Here is a 23,171-nt window from a genome sequence, read left to right as displayed (position 1 = left end):
GATAGCCAGATGTTGTATTCTGTATTTTAAACAACAACTCTAAAAGCCATTTCCATCAGCATTCAAGTTTATGAAGATAAGTGATGCTTACGCATAATTCCTGGAGCAATTACTGTGATAACATGGTCTTTCCAGGGAGTTTTGTTAAAGAACTCTTTACCGTATAAAAATCTTGACATTGCAATAAATAATGTTATTTTTTTAAAAGTTATTATTTTTAAAAAGTTAAAGAAGTTAATAAATTTAGAAATTGCTATTAACTTAGCAGTTCTAAAGAAGTGATGATTCTACTACTAATATTTACAGAAATAATGTACATCTGGTCCTGATTCAAAAGTAGTATATAATTTACTGGATAATTAAGCAGTCTAATTAAACATAGATGTCCTTTTCTGCTCAACTCTTGCCTTCAATATTTCAATTTTATCTGTTGGGTTTCCTTTTTAATTTCATTCAAACCAGTACCACAGAAGTGACTAAGTTTTTTTAGTGACGTTGTTCTGAATAGTCAAATCAAAGTAATTTTCAGTGATCTTTACATAAATAAAAGAAATTAAAAAGCAAAGAAAACAGATGAAAATAACTTCAACTGCTAAAAAGGGGACTTGTGCAAGAGAATTTCAAAGGTACTTATGAATACTGAGATCCTTTTCCTGGGTCTGCTTCCTGATCTATAGCAACTAAGGATCTCTTGAGCTCTGATGGGGATTTCAAATCTGAAATCAATGATTATAGGCTATCCTCCAATTACTGGTTCTTATTAACATATCATCTATATTGATGTATCAGATGGAGCCAAAAGCTAATTTGTTATTTAATAAATAACCATCCTAATCAATCAAAATCTGTTGGATTATATGTATTTTATCCTGCACCTTAAAGTTTAAGAACATTATCTGAAAGATAGATACAATTAATTAAAATATATAAAATAATCAATAATGGAGAGGCCAATAGGTGAAGGTGAAAAGCAATTTAAAATTAATTAATTAAATGTATATGCCATCCATCTCACCAATAAGATGACTCTGGACAGTTTACAAACAGCAAAAAGATAAATACTGTATAAAAACAATTAAAATTTGAAAAACTATATAAAAAATCAAGAACTAGAATCAAGAAGATTTAAATGGCAGAGGAATGAAATCTTCTTCTTATCCCATAAACCATTCCTAGTGCTGAGCATCTCCTCGGGGCCAATACTTATGATTTCTAGTCTCTTCCAATGTGTATTTTTATGTGACATATCTTATTAGGAAATATGACATATCTTCTCAAGAAATAGCAAGGATGATTTTGCTTTAAATTCTCCTGTGATCTACAATTAACAGAGCAGTCTGAAGGACATTTTCTGAATTATCTTTATGAAAGCAGTTTATTTTAATGCATATTCCTATTATGCATGCTTTTTTAAAAAAGCAACGTATAACTAAGAGAGCTGTAATTATAATCAGTTACTTAAATATATATTGTATACTTATTTTATCATTATCTTCAAGCCAGAATGTAAATTTCTGTTGCAGATGAGTTGTGCAAGCCCTTTTGTGGAAACAAAACACAGTCGACTGTCTTCTACTGAAACTTCCCAGTCTCAATCTTCACATGAAGAGTTCCGTCAGGAGCTGGTAGGGAGTACTACTGAATCTCCCATCCACAAAACAGCAAGCCAGCGTCGGTCTTGGCAGGATTTAATAGAAACCCCACTGACAAGCTCAGGGTTACATTACCTTCAGACTCTGCCCCTTGAGGATTCAGTGTTTTCTGATTCTGCTGTTATCTCTCCAGAACACAGGCGGCAATCAACTCTTCCTACCCAGAAATGTCATCTGCAGGATCACTATGGTCCTTTTCCTTTAGAGGGTGAACAAATACAAGTTTTAAACGGGAATGGGGGAAAGCCCCGTAGTTACACTCTGCCACGGGATGGTGGGTTCAATCATTGCTGCCATATACTTTCTGTCAGTGCTTCAAGCCATCAAGAAGAAGTGCCACAAAAAGAGCAAGAAGAAGAGGAACAAGGAGGAAAAATTGCAGAAGAAAATCAAGTAGATGAAAGTAAGCATGACTCATACTCCCATCATTAAAACAATTTTCATAGAAATAATCGAATACTGAAAAAAATTAGATTAAATATATAATTTCAAATTTACTTCATTCTGCACATGGTGCAGAATATATCTTTAAATATAGTTATGCACAATACTTCATAAAATATATTTCAAAACTTTATTTACTGCATAGTAATTAATGAAGGCATTGTCATACTTTATGTGAGACTTTAAATTATTCTTGTTTGGCCACATCCTTGTTTGCTGACATATGTATGATTTGAGTATGGTAGTTTATTTTTTTAGTTTATTTTTTTTCCCCATACAGCCCCCCCTCCCCCCACCCTAACCCTTTCCCTCCCTCCTCCCTCCTTCCCCTATTCCCTCCCCCCCCGACTTCCCAGAGCAAATACAGGGTATCATACCGAACAATCATAAACTAAAATATGCTAATTAACATAAACTCCCATCCATCTTCTTGAGCCTCAACTCCCCTTTTCCATAAAAAAGAAGAAAAAGGAAAATATTAATACTAATACAATTACATTCTGTTCCTTTAAAAGATCTGCAGAATTTTTGAAAATAAATGTTTCATGGAATATGGTAATGTTTCATTTCATAAAACAATGAAGTTTAGGGTGTAAAGTAATATCTTTCTGAAAAGTATGCCTGTAGTCTATTACAGCATAGTAGTTAACAAGCAACTCGTATATTTCATGTTGTTTTCTTGGAATCATTTATCGGTTGCATTTGTACAGTTGTACAGTCATATGAAGGAAATAATTAATTCTAACTGGATGCTAATTTAAAAGGTAAATATCCAATGAAAGGCTTTTTCTCCACTATTACAATATTTTCTGTTCTATGTGCTGAATTCAGTAAAAAAAACAAATATAAAGTATAAACATATTAAATGCTGAGTGCAGAAGCTGAAGCCTTGTTACTATCGTTACCAATGTTATATTCACATTACTGACTCTTACTTTCTCTGTATATATATATATATATATATATATATATATACATACATACATACATACATACATACATACATACATACACATATGTGTAGCAGTTGGGCTGCTACATTTTTGTTGTTCTGCCTGAATGCATTTAAAATAGCCTTGCATTCAAAAGCAAATGGAAATTTTTGAGAAACACAGTTAGTTATAATTTCCAAGCTTATAACTATTGCATTTTCACACACATGAAGGAAGGTTTGAAATCTTCATATATTTTCTGTGGCTAACAACATTGTACTCACTGTACATCAAAGAAGGAAAATGGTTGCTATAAAAAGGAATGTAAAAAATAATAGTAGCATCTTCCCCACTTAGAACAATCATAGTTTTTTTCTAGCTCCCTTATGAATTTAGTAGAATATTTGAATGTTATGAATTGTTGGCTAAAACGTTACTAAAGGTAAGTAGTACAGGTTGTCCTCACTATATGACCACAACTGAGCCCCAAATTTCCATTGCTCAGCAAAACAATTATGAGCTTTGCCTCTCTTTACGACCTTTCTTGCCACAATTTTTAAGTGAATCACTGCAGTTGTTAAATTACTAGCATGATTGTTAAGTGAAACTAGCTTTCCCATTGACTCTGCTTGTCAGAAGGTCACAAAAGATGATCACGTGTCCCCGAGACACAATAACCCTCATAAATCTACGCCAGTTGCCAAGTGTCCAAATTTTGGTCATGTGAACACTGTTGATGCTGCAACAATCATGAGTGTGAAAAATAGTCATAAGTCACTTTTTAAGACTCCCTTCATGGATTAATGCCTTGTCGTGGCGAAGGGGCTTGCGTAGCTCAATGAAGCTGAGCTATGCCATGCAGGGACACCCAACATGGACAGTTCATAGCAGAGAGTTCTGACAAAACGTGATCCACTGGAGAAGGAAATGGCAACCCACTCCAGTATCTTTGCCATGAAAACCCCACGGACAATACCAAAAGGAAAAAAGATATAACACTGGAAGATGAGCCCCTCAGGTCAGAAGGTGTCCAATATGCTACTGGGGAAGAGCGGAGGGCTAGTACAATAGCGTCAGAAAGAATGAAGCGACTGGACCAAAGCCGAAAGGACGCTCAGTTGTGGATGTATCTGGTAGTGAAAGGAAAGACCGATGCTGTAAAGATTTTTTCTCCATAGGAACCTGGAATGTAAGGTCCATGAATCAAGGTAAACTGGATGTGGTCAAACAAGAGATGACAAGACTGAACATCGACATCTTAGGAATCAGCAAATTAAAATGGACAGGAATGGGTGAATTTAATTCAGATGACCATCAGATATACTACTGCGAGCAAGAATCTTTCAGAAGAAATGGAGTAGCCTTCATAATCAATAAAAGAGTAGAAAAAGCAATCCCCAAAATGACAGAATGATTTCAGTTCGAATCCAAGGCAAACCATTCAATATCACAGTAGTCCAAGTCTATGCCCCAACCACTGGTGCTGAAGAAGATGAAATTGACTGGTTCTATGAAGCTCTACAGCACTTTATAGAATTAACACCAAAAAATTATGTCCTTATCATCATGGGGGATTGGAATACTAAAGTAAGAAGCTAAAAGATAACCGGAATCAGGCTGTTCTGTCCTCCTCCGCCTCTGTCCGAATGATGGCTTAAGTAGCCGGCACTATCAGCTCTGGCGGCAAAAAAGCCAGCATCTCCCAAGAGCCCTCGTTATTTTCCACGACGCTGGTGAGTCACAAACTTCAGCTCTAGTCAATCAGTGGATTTGCCTGTTACAAAGAGACACACCAGCTCTCGCTGCCTTTTATATCCTGTGGGATGTGGCTCCATGACTCAGCACTTCCTAGGCCGCATTATTTCTTCCACCTGGCCTGTTTCTGACTCCTGGAGCTGAGCCAGGGAAGCTGGTGCTCCCAAGGTAAGTCCTGATGGCCCTTCCCCCTCACTGTCCAAGTCACTTTCTGGCAGCAGGCCCGGCTCCAAGTCACTTCCGGGCATGGGGCCAGGTTCGGGGGCTGGAATCACAACACAGGCAAGTTTGGCCTTGGAGTACAAAATGAAGCAGGGAACAGGCTGATAGAATTCTGTCAAGATAATACAATGGTCATAGCAAATACTCTTTTCCAACAACCCAAGAGACTACTCTACACATGGACATCACCAGACGGTCAACACAGAAATCAGATTGACTATGTGCTCTGCAGACAAAGATGGATAAGCTCTATACAGTCAGTAAAAAGAAGACCAGGAGCTGACTGTGGCTCAGATAATGAGCTTCTCCTTGCAAAATTTAGGCTTAAATTGAAGAAAGTAGGGAAAAGCCCTAGGCCACTCAGGTATGAACTAAATCATATCCCTGATGAATATACAGTAGAGGTGACAAATAGATTTAAGGAATTAGATCTGATAGACAGAGTGCCTGAAGAACTATGGATGGAGATTTGCAACATTGTACAAGAGGTAGCAACTAAAACCATCCCAAAGAAAAAGAAATGCAAGAAAGCAAAATGGCTGTCTGAGGAAGCTTTGCAAATAGCTGAGGAAAGAAGGGAAGCGAAAGGCAAGGGAGAAAGAAAAAGATACACCCAGTTGAATGGAGAATTCCAGAGAATAGCTAGAAGAGATAAGAATACATTCTTAAATGAACAGTGCAAAGAAATAGAAGAAAACAATAGAATAAGGAGGACCAGAGATCTCTTCAAGAAAATTGGAGATATGAAGGGAACGTTTCATGCAAAGATGGGCATGATAAAGGACCAAAATAGCAGGGACCTAACAGAGGCAGAAGAGATTAAGAAGAGGTGGCAAATTTACACAGAAGAACTATACAAGAACAAGCTTAACATTCCTGATAACCACGATGGGGTGGTCACTGACCTTGAGCCAGACATCCTAGAATGTGAAGTCAAATGGGCCTTAGGAAATCTGAGCAACAACGAAGCTAGTGGAGGAGACAGTATTCCAGCTGAGCTATTCAAAATCTTAAAAGACGATGTTATAAAAGTGCTACACTCAATTTGCCAGCAAATTTGGAAAACTCAACAGTGGCCACAGGATTGGAAAAGGTCAGTTTACATTCTAATTCCAAACAAAGGCAATGCCAAAGAATGTTCAAACTATCACACCATTGCACTCATTTCACATGCTAGTAAGGTTATGCTTAAATTCTACAAACTAGGCTCCAGCAGTATGTGGATCAAGAACTACCAGAAGTACAGGCAGGATTTCGAAGAGGCAGAGGAACTAGAGATCAAATTGCCAACATACGCTAGATCATGAAGAAAGCTAGGGAGTTCCAGAAAAACATTTACTTCTGCTTCATTGACTATGCTAAAGCCTTTGATTGTGTGGATCACAACAAATTGTGACAAGTTCTTAAAAAAATGGGAGTACCAGACCATCTTATTTGTCTCTTGAGAAACCTGTATGAGGGTCAAGAAGCAACAGTGAGAACTGGACACGGAACCACTGATTGGTTCAAAATTGGGAAAGGAGTCCGGCAAGGATGTATACTATCGCCCTGCCTATTTAACTTATATGCAGAGCACATGAGAAAGGTGGGGCTAGAGGAATCAAAAGTTGGAATTAAGATTGCCGGGAGAAATATCAATAACCTCAGATATGCAGATGATACTACTCTAATGGCTGAAAGCGAAGAGGAACTAAAAAGCCTCTTGATGCAGGTGAAGGAGGAGAGTGCAAAAGTTGGCTTGAAACTCAATATTAAGAAAACTAAGATCATAGCATCCCACCCTCTCAATTCCTGGCAGATAGATGGGGAAGAAATGGAGGTAGTGACAGATTTTATTTTCCTGGGCTCCAAGATCACCGCAGATGGGGACTGTAGCCAAGAAACTAAAAGACGCTTGCTCCTGGGGAGAAAAACTATGGCAAATCTAGACAGCGTACTAAAAAGCAGAGACATCACCCTGCCAACTAAAGTGTGTATAGTCAAGGCTATGGTTTTCCCAGTTGCAATGTATGGCTGTGAAAGTTAGACCATAAGAAAGGCTGAGCGCCAAAGAATTGAGGCCTTTGAACTATGGTGCTGAAGAAGATTCCTGCGAGTCCCTTGGACTGCAAGGCGAACAAACAAGTCAGTCCTAGAGGTGATCAACCCTGACTGCTCTTTAGAAGGCCAGATCCTGAAGATGAAACTGAAATACTTTGGCTACCTAATGAGAAGGAAGGACTCACTGGAGAAGAGCCTAATGCTGGGAAAGATTAAGGGCAAAAGAAGAAAGGGACGACAAAGAATGAGGTGTCTGGATGGAGTCACTGAAGCAGTAGGCATGAGCTTAAATGGACTCCAGAGGATGGTAGAGGACAGGAAGGCCTGGATGAACGTTGTCCATGGGGTCAGACACGACTTCACAACTAACAACAAAAAAGTCAAAGACTACCTGTATGTAAATTATCCTATTGAATTCTGGATAGGATAGACTTAAGTGATAATATATCACTTTAGTATAGTAAACATATACAAATGACACAATGTTTTGGATGCCCCAAGTCATAAAATGGTACCAAGCAATATGTATTGTAATAGAATAGAGATGTTCCTGGTTTGTTTAGAATGTGTGAGTGATAAATGAATATCAACTGAATACAATATAATTAATACAAAATAAATATATTGAGATACTTGGTTGAATGTATGAGATACAAAACAAATTACGAAGCAAATAAATGTAGAAAAAATTAAAAGATTATGAGGAAAGGGGGAAATGTGGTGGAATTAAGTTGATCCATATTATCAGGAGAAAAGACAAACGTAGGGAAGAAAAGACAATGTCTAATGAAGAATATGGACATGATAGAAATAAGCATGCTTGATAATTAAATAGGTATGGAGACCTAGAGTGAAAGGTGTTAGTTTAAACTCAATTTGGTTAGATTTTATTTTCTCTTATGTCTATAATTTCTTTGGTTCACTCCTTATATTTCTGTGCTTTGCATCATGTTGCTTACCATGAAATGGATTAGGATAATGGATATGTATATAAATACACATATATCTAATAAGTTATAGTACATGGTTGAAAGTGCACAACATATGGTACAAAAATCACTCTTCCACAATACAATAATTTAGAATTAAACTTTTCCAAAGTATATATGTAAAAACTAAAAAACACATTTTCTTTTTATTTTTAGGAGTGGCTGTATATAGTATAAAAATTAATTAGAATTGTGGGGATTTCATATATGATTAGAACAGTCATACTTCGGCCGTCAACAATCATACTTCGGCCCTCAAATTCAGTATTCAATGCATTTTGAAGCAGAAATCTTGTCCCAATGCTTGTCTTTCTCCTGATAGTTGACATATAAGAAAGAACTTGCTGATGTTGGCTGCCTCATGACTCATTATTTCTTCTGGCCAAAATAGTGGGCCACATTGCAAGTCACGTGATTTTCTGCTACTTGGCAGTTTTAGTATTCTTCTGTAGCGAATTACCTATGAGGACTGAGGTACCACTGTATAAGTTTAAACCATTCTGCAGAGGTTTCAAATGGCTTTGCGATCTATCGCAATGAAAGTGTTTTCTGGCACACATGGATATGCATAGAAAACATTGGGGGAGGGCTATGAAACAGCCATACCATAACTTTGATTTACTCTGGCTGCTTCACAGCTTCAGAAAATTCCAGGAACTGTTATACTCATGAAACATCCTGGAACAATTACACACACCTAGTACAAAGTACAAAAATACAGTCTGTATTTTTCATATATGCTTTTTTGAATATACTGCAACATGTTTCTGAATTAACTGTAAAATATATAAGTATCTTGGGCTTAATTTTATAGAATTTTCATATTGCATTTTAGCAAAAAAAAATTGTCCTGGTGCAGCAATAAAAAATGAATCTCTACCTTCAGGCTTACAAATAAAAGTGTAACTTTTACGGAAAGGATCGGAGGAGGGGGTATGAAGCAGCAGCTAATTCCTAAAGTTACAATCATATTATGACTAACATGATGAAAACATAATAGCGTAGTTATCACTAGGTTACAATTGGAAAACCAGAAGCAATTGGTCCTGCAGGAGATGTGATGAACTGAACTGAACTTCACAACTTGGAAATCCATTGCAAATTCTGATAACATTTGTAAATAATAAAATATATTTTAGAATTAGATTTATAAATATAAATTTCAGGATCCTTAATATTAGTCTGTCTTTTAAAAAGCCATTTTTAGTTTAGCATATTCAAAATTAAATAATTTGATTCTGCTTTTTTATTTTTGTTAGGATATTTTTCCCCCTCACTTTTTTATAGGTGCGATTTAATCCTTCACAGTATCTCCTGCTAATAGTGGGAGAGAAGATCATCCAACTACTGAGCTCGCTCAGTTTCACCAATTTTTATTATTATTATTATTACCTTTGAGTCACTGTTGGCTCATACTGACTGACTGGACCAGTTACTACAGTTTTCTTGGCAAGATTTCAGAAGTGGCTTGCCGTTGCTTGCTTCCTAGGGCTGATGGAATATGGCCCTAGATTACCAGCTGGCTTTGTGCCTAATGAGTTTCTAGCCTATTTTCTTAAGCACTGCACATATTATCCAATAAACTGCTAAATCTGTTGATTATGCATTTATTAGAATGGACCTGGAATACAAGAGCATACTGTGAAATGTTTCAGTTCACTTTAGGCTTTTATATGACAGATTACTTTTGTCTAATATTAAGAACAACACATATCTAAAAATTAATGTTAATAAATATTAAAGCAATATAGGGCAGAGTGTAAGTAGAATACTGCCTGAATAGTCTCATGAATAGTCAGTCCTCTTGAAAAGATTCAAAAAGGCATTTTACATATTATGTGTAATACGCTACCTATTATGGACAGGATTATTCCTATCAAGTATATATTGGTAAGGATAGAATCATTTTTACTAATCTCATAGCACAAGGGCAGATTGTATATAACAAAAGTGCAGCTACATCTGCCAACTAGTCTGAACAAGGATTCCATCATTCCTCAATCATGGTGAAGCCCAATGGAGATGTAAGGGGTGCACAATAACCTCTATTTAATGAGATTTCCACTGACACAAATAGAAATTCCTCCTAGAGGGGAAAAATAAAGCAGTTTTCACCAGGATTTTAGCATGAAAGAATGTGTTAAACTAATCTTCTATATCCAACATTTTGTTTGTGACTGGGGTTCCTACAATTACTATTTAAACATTAAAACAATTGAGTCATGTATCATTCAAATGCCATCTAAAAAGCCATTAACCTGCTTTTTTACATTCTCTTTGTAAATGATCTTTATCCAAGTAATATCCCTCTCACATGCTGTTTATCATTTCTAATCTTGCATTAATCTCTGGGCCAGTCTAGGTATTCATACACAGACTTTCACTGTTTTAAATTATAAATTGCTCCCTAAAATGTAATGTAAAGCCGCCCTGAGTCTTCGGAGAAGGGCGGGGTATAAATGTAAACAAAAACAAAATAAATAAATAAATGTAGTGTACAAATGCACTACAAATGCATAGAATATATATAATTTCTCAATGTGAAGGACTTTGAAGTTTTTATTGAATATACCTGAAGTAGAGTTTGAAATTTTCCTAGATTGAAATAGGCTTTGTTGCTCTTCTCCATACCTTTATAATTTCAGGGATGTCACTATGTTATAAGAAATTCTCACACGGCCATGAAAAATAAGAAAAATTGAAGGCAGATAGAGACAAGTAGGCTGGCCAAAAAGAGGAGGCCAAATAATCTCTTAGAACAGGAATGAAGAATTGAACATTATTTCCAACATTCATTCTTGATGTACTGAACTTGTTCATATTCTTGCAGTGTGGTTTCTTATTTCCCTTAGTAAATTTTACCTAGGTCTTGGTTTATGTGAAATGGTCTAAGAGGTCATTTCTACCTGTGTTATGAAGCTTGACAGCCAATTTCAGCATTTTTTTATTTCCATTGTAACAATTTCAGCAATTTCTTTTTTCAGTTGTAACAGGCTTTGAGTAACTAAATCCACATGATTTATTTATTTATTTATTTATTTATTTATTTATTTAAACTTTTATACCGCCCTTCTCCCGAAGGACTCAGGGCAGTGTACAGCCAAAGATAAAAACAATAAAATATACAGATTTAAAATATCAATTTAAAATACATATTCAATAATGGTCGAATTAAAACCGTCAATTGACCCAACCTAAAATAGCCCATATAAAATTTAAAAAGGTTAAAATTAAAAATTTAAAAATCAGGCCAGTCCCGCTTGGATAAATAAGTAAGTTTTTAATTCCCGGCGAAACGTCCGAAGGTCAGATATTTGACGCAAGCCGGGGGGAAGTTCGTTCCAGATGATAGCAACTGACACATAAACCCACACATCCACATACCCTACCATATTGATTGCTGAACAAATGACAGCACAGCTTGGGATTTTTTTCTCAGAACATCCAAATGGATTGTGTTAAAGTGGATTCCACCTTGTTCTACTCTGCCTCTGCCCTTGAGAAATATTAAGAAGTTTTACAACTCCTTAGGGTTTTGTAACTTTCATTGCCACTTCATACATTATTTTTCAGCTTCTGGAAGAATTTCAATTAGTTTACTAAAAGTGTCCTATTTAAGTAGAATTCAGATGTGTGACATACCTTTTTATCACTTAAATAGGTGTTGGGGAGGATTAGCTTCCCAGGTTGGCTTCTCAGATTTAATTTCCTGACCACATTCTGATTTTGCTTTGGGACTACTTAGGTTTCCGCCACCCATTGCAATCTTCCTTTGATATCCTCTGTGCCCCTTATTCCTCTGTTCCATGTTACAGTTAGAAATAAGAAATTCGAGATAAAATATATCTTGGATTTCCAATGCAGAAAATCCAGAATGGGTTATCCAATTCATTGGTCTGGAGACAGAACATGCAAAGCAGCAGAATGCTTCCTTCACCAATTAAGTTTACAATTCCATAAATGCATGACCCTAACTCATTCCAGTCAATGTCAATCAGAGAAGCTCTTGGGCAATAAGAGAAAATAAGTAAATTACTGAACCTGTAATTGGATTTTACATTTCTTTTCTACTTGGCTCTTATTCACACCTGACAGACTTTACCTTCTCCTTCTGCTAGACCTTGGGATAGATGAATGTGATCAGAAGGTCTGCATGTTTGAAAATCTTATGCCTCACTTTCCGCTTTGGGGAAGATACAAATTCTGGTTTGACCCCTCCCCAACTCTTTGGGAAGTGAAGATTGAATAATAGACCTTTCAGTTATCTTTGGAACAGGTGAGGGAAAGGGAAGAGTTTTGCAACCTCTACAAATATACAGAGAACAGCTACTAGAGTATCACATTTAGTTCCTGGACCAAGGGAAGTTTCAAGGTATTCTAGGCACAAGGGAGGAAAGAGAAGTAATTTAGAAGGAGATAATATGAAAGTTTTGATGTAGTCAGGAGAACTGACTAATGATTAATGAGTCAGAATTTTACAAAAATGGACAAAAGAAACCAGCCCATCGCAAAGAAAGGGACAAGAGGTCCATTATGTAATGTAGAAAGGAAATCAAAATATTAGATGGTTGCTTCTATAACCAGGACTTATTTTTGAATTGTTGGAAATACTGATACACTTTGGTTATGGTTTCCAATTTTATTCAATAAATCTTAATTATTTGCAGTTGTTTGTTATCTTGTAATGTGGCCTAAATACACTCCTGCCTATGAGGTAGAACCTAAGATCTTGTTTAGATTGTAACTGAATATTTGACCTGATGACTCCTCTCTGAAGACTGAGAATCATAACTTGGCTTTAGGTGAGCCTTCCTTTGTTTTTGCTTTTTTCCTTCCAAAACTGTTAGAAATCATAGGTTTGCTTCCTAATGAGAAGGAAGTAATCTTTTAGGATAGTTACAATATTTAAGTGCCTATCATGCAAATCCCAATACAATTGTTAAGGTAAGAGTAGATATCTTGCTTTACATTTATTCAATATTATTTAAAAATTCTAATAAATGTCCCCCATACTTTTGGTTTGAACAGGTATGTGCATTGTGAAACAGGCAGGAGTTTTTAATTTTGAAATTTTGACTAATGCTTTTGTCATTCCCTGATAATAGTTTGATTTTTTAAAATAATAATTTTTAGCCATTTTTTTTTCGTTTCCTTCTTTCTTTATTTTTTTTAATATAAAAGATTTCTTAACTTCAGGTGTCAATGAGAAATAACTAAAGCAAATACCTAAACTGGAACAAATTAGTCCATGTTCAGATGGACTAATATCAGTGGAAGATGTTCTTTTTTAACTTTTTAACTTTAAATATTTTGTTTAAAGATCTTCCTTATAGACTTTTATATTTACCTATCTAGTTTGAGAGGCTTATTATATTTAATTAGAGGGTATTCACTTCAGTTTAAAGGTTATATTTGTTAGATCCGATGATGGAAGAGACGGACACAGCTCTTTCAGTAACAACAGCTCTTTATTAGTAGACCAGTACAACCCAACAGAGTGTCCTCTTTATATAGAGGGCTGCTGGACAGCTTAGCCAATGAGATTCAAGTATTTTCCCGCCTTTTTGGAGGACTTGAGTGAAAACTATGCACACTCCTTATATGATATATAACACCCCTCCCCTCCTAGAATAAAGTTACTTTGAATAATTATGTACATATTTACAGATGTAATCATGCAGGTGGGCGGGGTTGGTGCGAGGCCTAGTTGATCTGTGCAGTTCAGTTTGCTCCTGGGCGTCAACTTGAGTGGGTGGATTAGTTGCAATCTCTGAATCTGCCAATGGAACCTCCTGGAACACGTCACTGGGTGTGGTAGGAAGTTGAAGGCCCAACCCTTCTGGAAGTCTGTGCTGGAGTCTTGCTTCCACAGGTGGGCAATCAAGCTGTACACTCGGGTTTGTGTTAGTATTAGACATTTGCTGTGACAGTTTTGGATAGTCAGGGTCTGGTGTGCAAAGCAGAGAGTTTGCAATTCAGCCCCGGAGTTGGTCCAAGTGCCGACGTCATAGTCTCCTGTCCTCCAGCTCAACTTTGTAGGAGTGAGGACCAGATTTTTCCACAACCGTGCCAGGAATCCAGAGGGTGCCATCGGAATAATTGTGGGCATAGACCCTGTCCCCAATTTCAAATTGTCGAATTTTTCCCATTGAATCGGGTGGAGTGTCAGCAACATAATTTGGATGCAATCGGTCTAATTAAGATTGGAGTCTCTTACCCATGAGGAATTCTGAGGGACTTCTATTGGTGGCTGCACAAAGGGTGATATGCTGAATTAGTAAGAATTTATCAATTTGGGCTTGCCAATCCCCCGGGCCCATTCTGGCCAAAGCCTCCTTAGTAAATTGCAATGCATGTCTGATGCGCAATTCTGCCAAAAAGGCCTCGAAGGGCATGGCCATTAATTGTGGGCCATTGTCAGAAACTAGCACATCGGGGAGGCCGTGTGTGGCAAACAGTTTCCTAAGCGCCTTAATGATTGCTTCAGCAGTGAAGTCATTAGGACTATCTCTAACCACTTAGAGTAAGTGTCGACCACATTTAGGAAAGTTTGCCCTTTTATTGGCCCCACGAAATCTATATGCACTCTGGCCCAAGGAGCCTGGCATTTCCCCTGTTTTGGCTGGGGCAATGGGTGGAGCCAGTCGGGATTCCTGGCACGGAGAGCAGATGGTGACCCATTCTGCCATGTTCTGGTCCACCTTGGGCCACCAGATGTAGCTTCTGGCCAGCCCTTTCATCCTGACAATGCCAGGATGTCCCTCGTGCAAAACTTCCAACACTTCCCTTCATAACTTAGAGGGAATGACCACCCTTTCCCCCCATAAAAGAAAACCCTTCAAAACAGATAATTCATGGTGCAAAAAATATGGATGAGCAGAGTCCAAAACAGGTGCATGGGGCCAACCCCGCTACACATAGCTCAAGATTTGCATGAGTTCAGAGTCTTTAGCGGTATGCCGAGCAATCTCAGCAGCAGTGATAGGCCCTGAAGCTATGTCCTCAAGCAGGAGGACTTGGCGGACCGGCACAGGGTCTTCCACCAGGGCAGGCAGGGGGCGACGGTTCAGTGTGTCAGTATGGTCCGAGGACTTTCCGGGCCAGTGAATTAGCCGGTAGCTATAGGAAGCCAGGAATAGCAACCAGTGCACCATTCAAGGTGACATGACAGCCGGAGTCAAACGGTCACCTGCTAACAATCCCAGCAAGGACATGTGGTCCGTAACCAGGGTGAAATGTCTGTCATGCAAATAGTCATGGAACCGCTGGACCCCAGCGACAGCAGACAGCGCCTCTCTGTCCAATTGGCTGTAGTTGCATTCGGCGGCAGACAAAGTGCGGGAATAGAAAGCGAGAGGAGCCTCCCAGCTATTAGGAAGCTGATGGCTGAGAACAGCCACCACCCCGAATGGCGAGGCATCACAAGTCAAGACTAGGGGCAGGGAGTCACTGTAATGGACCAACACGCTGTCAGATGTCCGCAAATTCTTTATGGTGGCAAAAGCAGCCACTTCAGCTGGGCCCCAATTCCAGGAAGTCTTCTTTCCAAGCAGCTTATGTAAGGATTCGGCCATGGTGGCCTTTTGCCTCAAGAAAATACTATAAAAATTTAGTAAGCCAAGGAAGGCTTGAAGCTCCTGTTTATTCTTAGGGGTGGGAGCATTTTGAATGGTGGCAATTTTGGATTTCGTTTATTTATTTATTTATTTATTTATTTATTTATTTATTTATTTATTTATTTATTTATCTATCTTTCTATACCGCCCTTCTCCCGAAGGACTCAGGGTGGTTTACAGCCATATTAAAACAATTTTACAAACACTAAAATGATTTAAAATGAAATATTTAAGTTTAGGCTGATTCCTTAAAACCCATTTAAAATTCCCAATTAAAACTATCAGGCCAGTCCTGCGTGATGAAACAGCCATGTTTTCAGCTCACGTCGGAAAGTCCGGAGATCAGGGAATTGGCGAATAACCAGGTGGTAATTCGTTCAAGAGGGTTGGGCCCCCACAGAGAAGGCCCTCCCCCTGGGGGTCGCCAGCTGACATTGTCTAGCCGACGGCACCCCAAGGAGGCTCACTCTGTGGGAGCGCACTGGTCATTGGGAGGCCGTTGGTTGCAGTAGGCGGTCCCGTAAATAGCCAGTTCCCATGCCATGAAGCGCTTTAAAGGTGGTAACCAGTACCTTGAATTGCACCCAGAAGATCACCAGAAGCCAGTGCAGCCTACGCAGGAGTGGTGTTATATGGGAGCCTTGATTTGCTCCCTCTATCACCTGCGCGGCTGCATTCTGGACCAGCTGAAGCCTCCGGGTGCTCTTCAAGTGCTCTTCGTTGGGTGGATCCCTGAGCCGTCGATCATGTATCCAAGGAACTCTACCCGGGGCACTGCAATTTGGCATTTTTCATGCTTTACTTTAAGGCTCGCCTCCCTGAACCTGGTCAGGACAGTTCTGACCTGGGCAAATAGGGCAGGTTTATCTGTAGTGGACACCAGAACGTCATCAAAGTAGGGCACCACTCCAAGGATGCCCTGTAACAACCATTCCATTAAGCTTTGGAACAGTCCTGATGCCGCGCTGACCCCGAATTGCAAGCAGTGGCATTTAAAAGCACCCCTGTGGGTGACAATTGTCTGCACCTCAGCCGTGCTGTCATTGACTGGGAGTTGTTGGTACACTTGCACGAGGTCTAATTTGGTGAAAATTGTTCCAGTTCCCAATGAATGCAGTAAGTGCTGAATGATGGGAACAGGATAGGTGTTCTGCTGCAAGGCCTTGTTGATTGTACACTTATAGTCTGCACAGATGCGGACCGAGCTGTCTGCTTTGACAGGCATGACTATAGGGGTCTCCCAACGGGCATGGTCAACCGGCTCAAGGATCCCCTGGCCAATTAATTTGTCTAACTCTTTGTCAATTTTTGGCCTGATTGCAAGGGAACCCTGGGAGGCTTGATTTTAATGGGCACTATTTGGGGGTCTAGGCTGAAGGAAATAGGTGTTCCTTTGTACTTGCCTAGGCCACTGCTGAATACGTCTTCAAATTCCTTCATGAGGTCCTCAGTGCCATCATCTGCGATGGTGTTGATGCCGGTCACAACCATGCCCAGGGCCTCGAACCAGTCCAAGCTGAGCAAGCTTGGCAATGCCCCCTCAATCATGGTGATCCTCAAAGGGCCGGAAACCCCCCGAAATTGTACTTGGAATGTCCCACTGCCCAGAATGGGAATGCGGTTTCCTTGGTAGTCTTTGAGTTGCAATTGCTGCGGTTTCAAAACTCTTTTCCAGATGCCTGGAACAGTGTTCTTCATGGTGTTCCATGCAACAATAGTGTTGTGACCCAGGTTCCTGGACTTGGACTCCTGGAGTCGGATGATTCAGAAAGTGAGGGAGAAGACCTGGCAAGGCCTGCTTCTCCTGGGCCCTCTCCCTCCCTGGCACCCACCCAAAGGGAGGAGGAGGGGCCGGCAAGGCCTGATTCTCCCGGGCCTTCATCTGATTTGGCAACGCCCCAAGAACAGTTTTGGAGTGATGCAAGACTGCGCAGACGTGACCGGCGCACGCAGCAGAGGAAGCATTGGGACAAAGCCAAAGAATGATGGTCATGCAGTGACATCTGCAGAGACTATAAAAAGGAGGCGGAACTTCCTGGTTTTTTGTCTTGGACAAAGCAGTGAATTTGCATGGGCAAACTGTATCAATGGAGGGAAGAATATATTCGTGAGTAACTCTGGCCTTATCTATAATTTCCTCGTTATCTCCAGAGACTTGGCAGGCCCGTGGGTAGACGTGGCCAGAACATTTATCTATGTAAATAAATTAGAAAAGGAGATCTTTGACTGACTCTTTGTTGGGAGTATTGGGGGAAGGAAACAGAACATTTTGTCCAAGACCCCGACTAAACCATCTTCCACCAAAGATGGACCAGCAGCAGGTACAGCAGCTACAAGCGGCTAATCAACAGCTCCAGCAGCAGGTGGCTCACTTGGCAGGCCAACTTGCTGCCGGGAATGTGCCTGCAGCCCCCCCGCCCCGTCCTCCCACTCCTCCTCGTCGCAAGTGCCCGATAACCGTGCCGGATAAGTTTTCTGGGCAGCCTGAGATGTTCCCGACTTTCTTGGGATAGTGCCAGCTCTACATGGCTATGCGGCCAGAGGATTTCCCAGACGACCGGGCTAAGGTGGCCTTTGTGATTAACCTTCTTTCCGGCTCGGCTGCCCGATGGGCCACGCCCCTCTTGCTCCAGGACAGCCCCCTCCTGGCGGACCAACAGCGTTTTTGGCAGCACCTGCGCATCATGTATGAGGACCCCGTTCAGACGCTGACAGCAACCAGGCACCTTAAGGAACTCCGTCAAGGGAAGCGCCCCCTGCAGGAGTACATCGCCGAATTTCATCTTTTGTGCCAGGACTCTGACTGAAATGATGCAGCGCTGGTGGACGCATTCCAGGAGGGACGCTCAGAGGAACTGCAAGACAAGCTGGCCCGGGTGGAGGCGCCGCGGACCCTCGACAACTTGGTGCCCCTTTGTCTCTGCCTCAATGCCCGTCTGCAACGACGACCTTCCCATCGCGCCCCCCGGGACCCGCTGTTGACATCTGCACCCCCGCTTCCTGCGCCACCAGCACCCCGGGTTGCCCCACGTTTTGTAACCGCTGCGGAAGAGCCCATGGAGTTGGGAGCGGCCAGACCTCACCTGACAGCCCAGGAGTGGAACCGGAGGCGCCAAGGGGGATTGTGCCTGTACTATGGGGAGCCCGGCCACTTCGCCGCTTCTTGCCCCAGAAAGCGAAGTGGGGCACGCACGCCGGTCCCCGAAACACAGCGTGACCAATCGGGAAATGGAGCAGGCCCGACCTCAGGGAAACCCTAGGTCGGGCACATACTAAGCCCCCACTGGACGTTGTGGAAGTAGACTCTGGGCCCCCTCGGCATCTGATTCTGGACACACGGATATGGTTGGGGAAGCAGTCGGACGGGCTCCAGGCGCATGCGCTGGTGTACTCAGGGGCCACAACAAACTTTATGGACCAGGCCTTTGTGACCCAGTTTGCGGTCCCCGTGGTTCCAGTGGACCGTCCGATGCGGGTAGAGACAATTGATGGACGAGAACTGGTGTCCGGCCCCATTAAATTCGCCACCCAGCCTTTGCGCCTGGCTATTGGGGACCACGAGGAGGCGATCCAGTTTTATGTCACGGCGGACCTTCATTTTCCCTTGGTCCTTGGGTTGGCCTGGCTTCGGACCCACAATCCTGAGGTGGCCTGGTCGCAGAACGCCATCTCTTTCCCCAGTCTGCAGTGTGTCGACCACATCTGCCACACCTGTGCCGGCCAGAACGTCCCCACTGCTCCTTGCCTCCTGAGCTGATGGAGTTCGCCGACAATTGCCTCGCGGACCTTCTGCCCAACACACCACTGCCTGTGGGATGCCTGTATTCCATGTCGGAGCCCAAGTTGGCTGCCCTCAGGGACTTCCTGGACAAAAATCTCGCCCGAGGGTTCATCCGGCCTTCAAAGTCCCCTCTCTCTGCCCCGGTCCTCTTTGTGAAGAAGAAGACAGAGGACTTGCGCCTGTACTGTGATTACCGCCGGCTAAACGCCATTACGGTGAGGAATCGCTACCCCCTGCCGCTCATCCCAGAGCTGCTGGAGAGGTTGCGGGAGGCCACGATCTTCACCAAGCTCGATCCCCGGGGGGCCTACAATCTGGTGCGGATGCGAGAGGGAGACGAATGGAAGACGCCATTCGGCACCTGATACAGACACTACGAATACGCTGTCATGCCATTGACCAACGCTCCCGCCGTTTTCCAGCACTTCATGAACGACGTGTTCCGAGACATGTTGGATCAGTTCGTGGTTATCTACCTGACCGACATCCTGATTTACTCCCAGTCCAGGGAAAGCCACCTTTGACACGTCGGTCTGGTTCTGCAACGCTTGCGGGAGCAACAACTCAATGCGAAGCTGGAGAAATGTGTCTTCTTCTGGACTTCCATAGAATTCCTCGGGCATATCATCTCGCCCGAGGGCATAGCCATGGACCCATGCAAAGTAGAAGCTTTGTGTAGCTGGGAAGCCCCTCGTCGGGTGAAGGATGTTCAGCGCCTGCTGGGCTTCACCAACTACTACCGGACCTTCATCCCGGGCTTCACCACACTGATGGCTCCACTTACCCAGCTCCTCAGGAAGAAGGTTGTGTTCCGGTGGGGTCCCCCGCAGCAAGAAGCATTCACAACCCTCAAGAAAGCCTTTGTCACGGAACCTGTCCTGAGGCATCCTGACCCGCTCCGGCCTTTTGTGGTGGAGATGGACGCGTCCAATGTGGATCTTGGAGCGGTGCTGCTACAGGCTCCGACGAATGGTGGCACACTTTTTCCCTGCGCTTACTACTCCCAGAAATTCAATCCTTCCAAGCGCAACTACACCATCTGGGAAAAAGAGTTGCTGGCTATCAAGGCTGCATTCGAGGCTTGGTGACACCATCTGGAGGGGGCCCGACATCAGGTGGAGGTCCGATTGGACCATCGGAATCTCGAGCACCTCACCACAGCTCAGAAGTTGAACCAGCGGCAGAGCCGGTGGTCGTTGTTTTTTGCCCGGTTCAACTTCCGCGTGACCTACATTCCCAGCAGTCACAACCGGAGGGCGGATGCCCTGTCCCACAAGCAGGAGTACCTCTGCGCCAAGGACCCCCTTCCTCCACGGACGGTGCTGCCGGCAGAAGCCTTGTCCGCAGCACGGGAACCGGTGGACTTGCGGGCCCAGGTGCGAGAGGCACAGCGCCAGGACGCCTGGTCACAGCAAAGGAGAACGGAGGTGGGCCCCACGTCTCCTTGGACCTTGGAGGAGGACTTACTCAAGTTTCGGGGGCGATTATATGTGCCCACAGGACCACTCCGAGCCCTCGTCATGACCCAGTGCCACGACAACCCTGCAGCAAGACATTTTGTGTTCTTCAAGACCCTCCACCTGGTGACACAGATCTTTTGCTGGCCCCGAGTGCAGCAGGATGTACATGCCTATGTGACATCCTGTGTACCCACCATCAACCAAGGCCGCCACGGGGGCCCCTTCCTGGCTCCTCCAGCCCTTGCCGACACCCGACAGACCCTGGGGGGCGATCTCCATGGACTTCCTGATGGACCTGCCGCCATCCTCTGGGTTCACCACGGTGCTGGTGGACATGCTCACCAAGATGGCACACTTCATCCCATGCCGCGGACTGCCCACAGCCGCCAAAACAGCCTGTCTCTTCCTGCAGCACATCTTCTGCCTCCACGGTCTACCGGACAGGGTGGTTTCGGACCGCAGAGTTCAGTTCACAGCTCGCTTCTGGAAGTTCCTGATGGCTGCGTTGGAGGTGCAAGTGTGTCTGTCATCATCGCACCATCCAGAGACCGACGGGGGTGCAGAGAAGGTCATCGGTATCCTGGAACAGTATCTCCGTTGCTTCATCAACCAGCAACAGGACAACTGGGCCGATTACCTGTCCCTGGCGTAGTTTGCTTTTAACAACTCTCAGCACACCTCTACTCAGATGACCCCGTTCTTTGCAAATGTGGGGTACCATCCGTGCTCTTTCCTCTGGCACCACCGGACTCTCCTGTTCCCAAAACGCAGACCTTCCTGACGGAATTGCAGGCGGTCCAACAGTTGGTACGTCAGCAGCTGGATTGGGCGAAGGAGGACTACAAACGGTCCGCCAACCGCTCCCGACGGGCAACGCCGCCGCTAGTGGTCAGAGAACAGGTGTGGCTCTCCACCAAACACCTCCCGTCCAATCGACTGGTAAAGAAGTTGGTCCACCGATTCATCAGCCCATTCCCTGTTGAGGCAGTCATCAACCCGGTAGCCTACCGACTGACCCTGCCCCGATCCATGCGGATCCGCCCTGTCTTTCACCGGTCCCTTCTGGTTCCTGAGGCCACACCGAGTCCCCTTCGGTGCCCAACAGCACCCGTCACTGTCGCCGAGGACGGGTTGGAGGAATATGAAGTCCACAGCGTACGAGACTCCCGCTGGCTGAAGGGTCGTTTCCAATATTTGCTCACGTGAAAGGGATACGGGACTGATTTCTCTTGGGTAGATGCTTCTGACGTTCATGCCCCTGACCTGGTGCAGGCCTTCCATGAGCAGAACCCAGCCCGACCGCATCCCCATCGTCAGCCCCGGGGGAAGGGCCCTGCGGTGAGGGATAGTGTTGTGACCCAGGTTCCTGGACTTGGACTCCTGGAGTCGGATGATTCAGAAAGTGAGGGAGAAAACCTGGCAAGGCCTGCTTCTCCTGGGCCCTCTCCCTCCCTGGCACCCACCCAAAGGGAGGAGGAGGGGCCGGCAAGGCCTGATTCTCCCAGGCCTTCATCTGATTTGGCAACGCCCCAAGAACAGTTTTGGAGTGATGCAAGACTGCGCAGACGTGACCAGCCTGCGCAGCAGAGGAAGCATTGGGACAAAGCCAAAGAATGATGGTCATGCAGTGACATCTGCAGAGACTATAAAAAGGAGGCGGAACTTCCTGGTTTTTTGTCTTGGACAAAGCAGTGAATTTGCGCGGGCAAACTGTATCAATGGAGGGAAGAATATATTCGTGAGTAACTCTGGCCTTATCTATAATTTCCTCGTTATCTCCAGAGACTTGGCAGGTCCGTGGGTAGATGTGGCCAGAACATTTATCTATGTAAATAAATTAGAAAAGGAGACCTTTGACTGACTCTTTGTTGGGAGTATTGGGGGAGGGAAACAGAACAAATAGTCAGGGACGATCCCGTGTTGATTTCCATCTCACACTCCATCCCCTCGATCAGTATGGTTATATGTATGTTTTTGTCTGACGAGCAGGTCTTTCTAATGTTCGTCTGGTATGCCTCTCTGTCAGCAGCAGGAGATTTCTCTCTGCGCTTGGGTTTCCATGGCCTGGGTTTCCACGGGCTGGGTTTCCTCTTGTCCGGTGCGGTAGCGGCACCCGGTTGTTGCTTGCTCTGAATGCGGTTGGCATGCTGGCGCGGCAGACTTTCTGGTCGCACACAGTATCTTTGTGTGATTATTTTCTTCATACTTATCTTCTGGGGGTTTTAATCAATTAAGTAAACACAAGCAAGTCAGAGAATGTGGGCCTTTTGTTGCCAACAC

General features: G+C 43.2%; 1 protein-coding gene across 4 annotated transcripts in view; it reads left to right on the top strand.

Annotated features, from left to right (window-relative positions):
* The window catches only part of CNKSR2 (connector enhancer of kinase suppressor of Ras 2), a 574,134-nt gene that overhangs the window by 525,394 nt on the left and 25,569 nt on the right, over positions 1-23,171 (top strand). For all 4 annotated transcript variants that reach the window (XM_058186957.1, XM_058186956.1, XM_058186955.1 and 1 more), the window contains one exon: positions 1,524-2,055. In XM_058186957.1, coding sequence (XP_058042940.1) covers positions 1,524-2,055 — 532 coding nt within the window. The remainder of the gene's footprint in view (positions 1-1,523; positions 2,056-23,171) is intronic.

The sequence above is a fragment of the Ahaetulla prasina genome, chromosome 5 (assembly GCF_028640845.1).
Source record: "Ahaetulla prasina isolate Xishuangbanna chromosome 5, ASM2864084v1, whole genome shotgun sequence".
Taxonomy (NCBI): domain Eukaryota; kingdom Metazoa; phylum Chordata; class Lepidosauria; order Squamata; family Colubridae; genus Ahaetulla; species Ahaetulla prasina.
The sequence above is the reverse complement of the archived record's forward strand: the minus strand, read 5'-3'. Positions and strand labels throughout refer to the sequence as shown.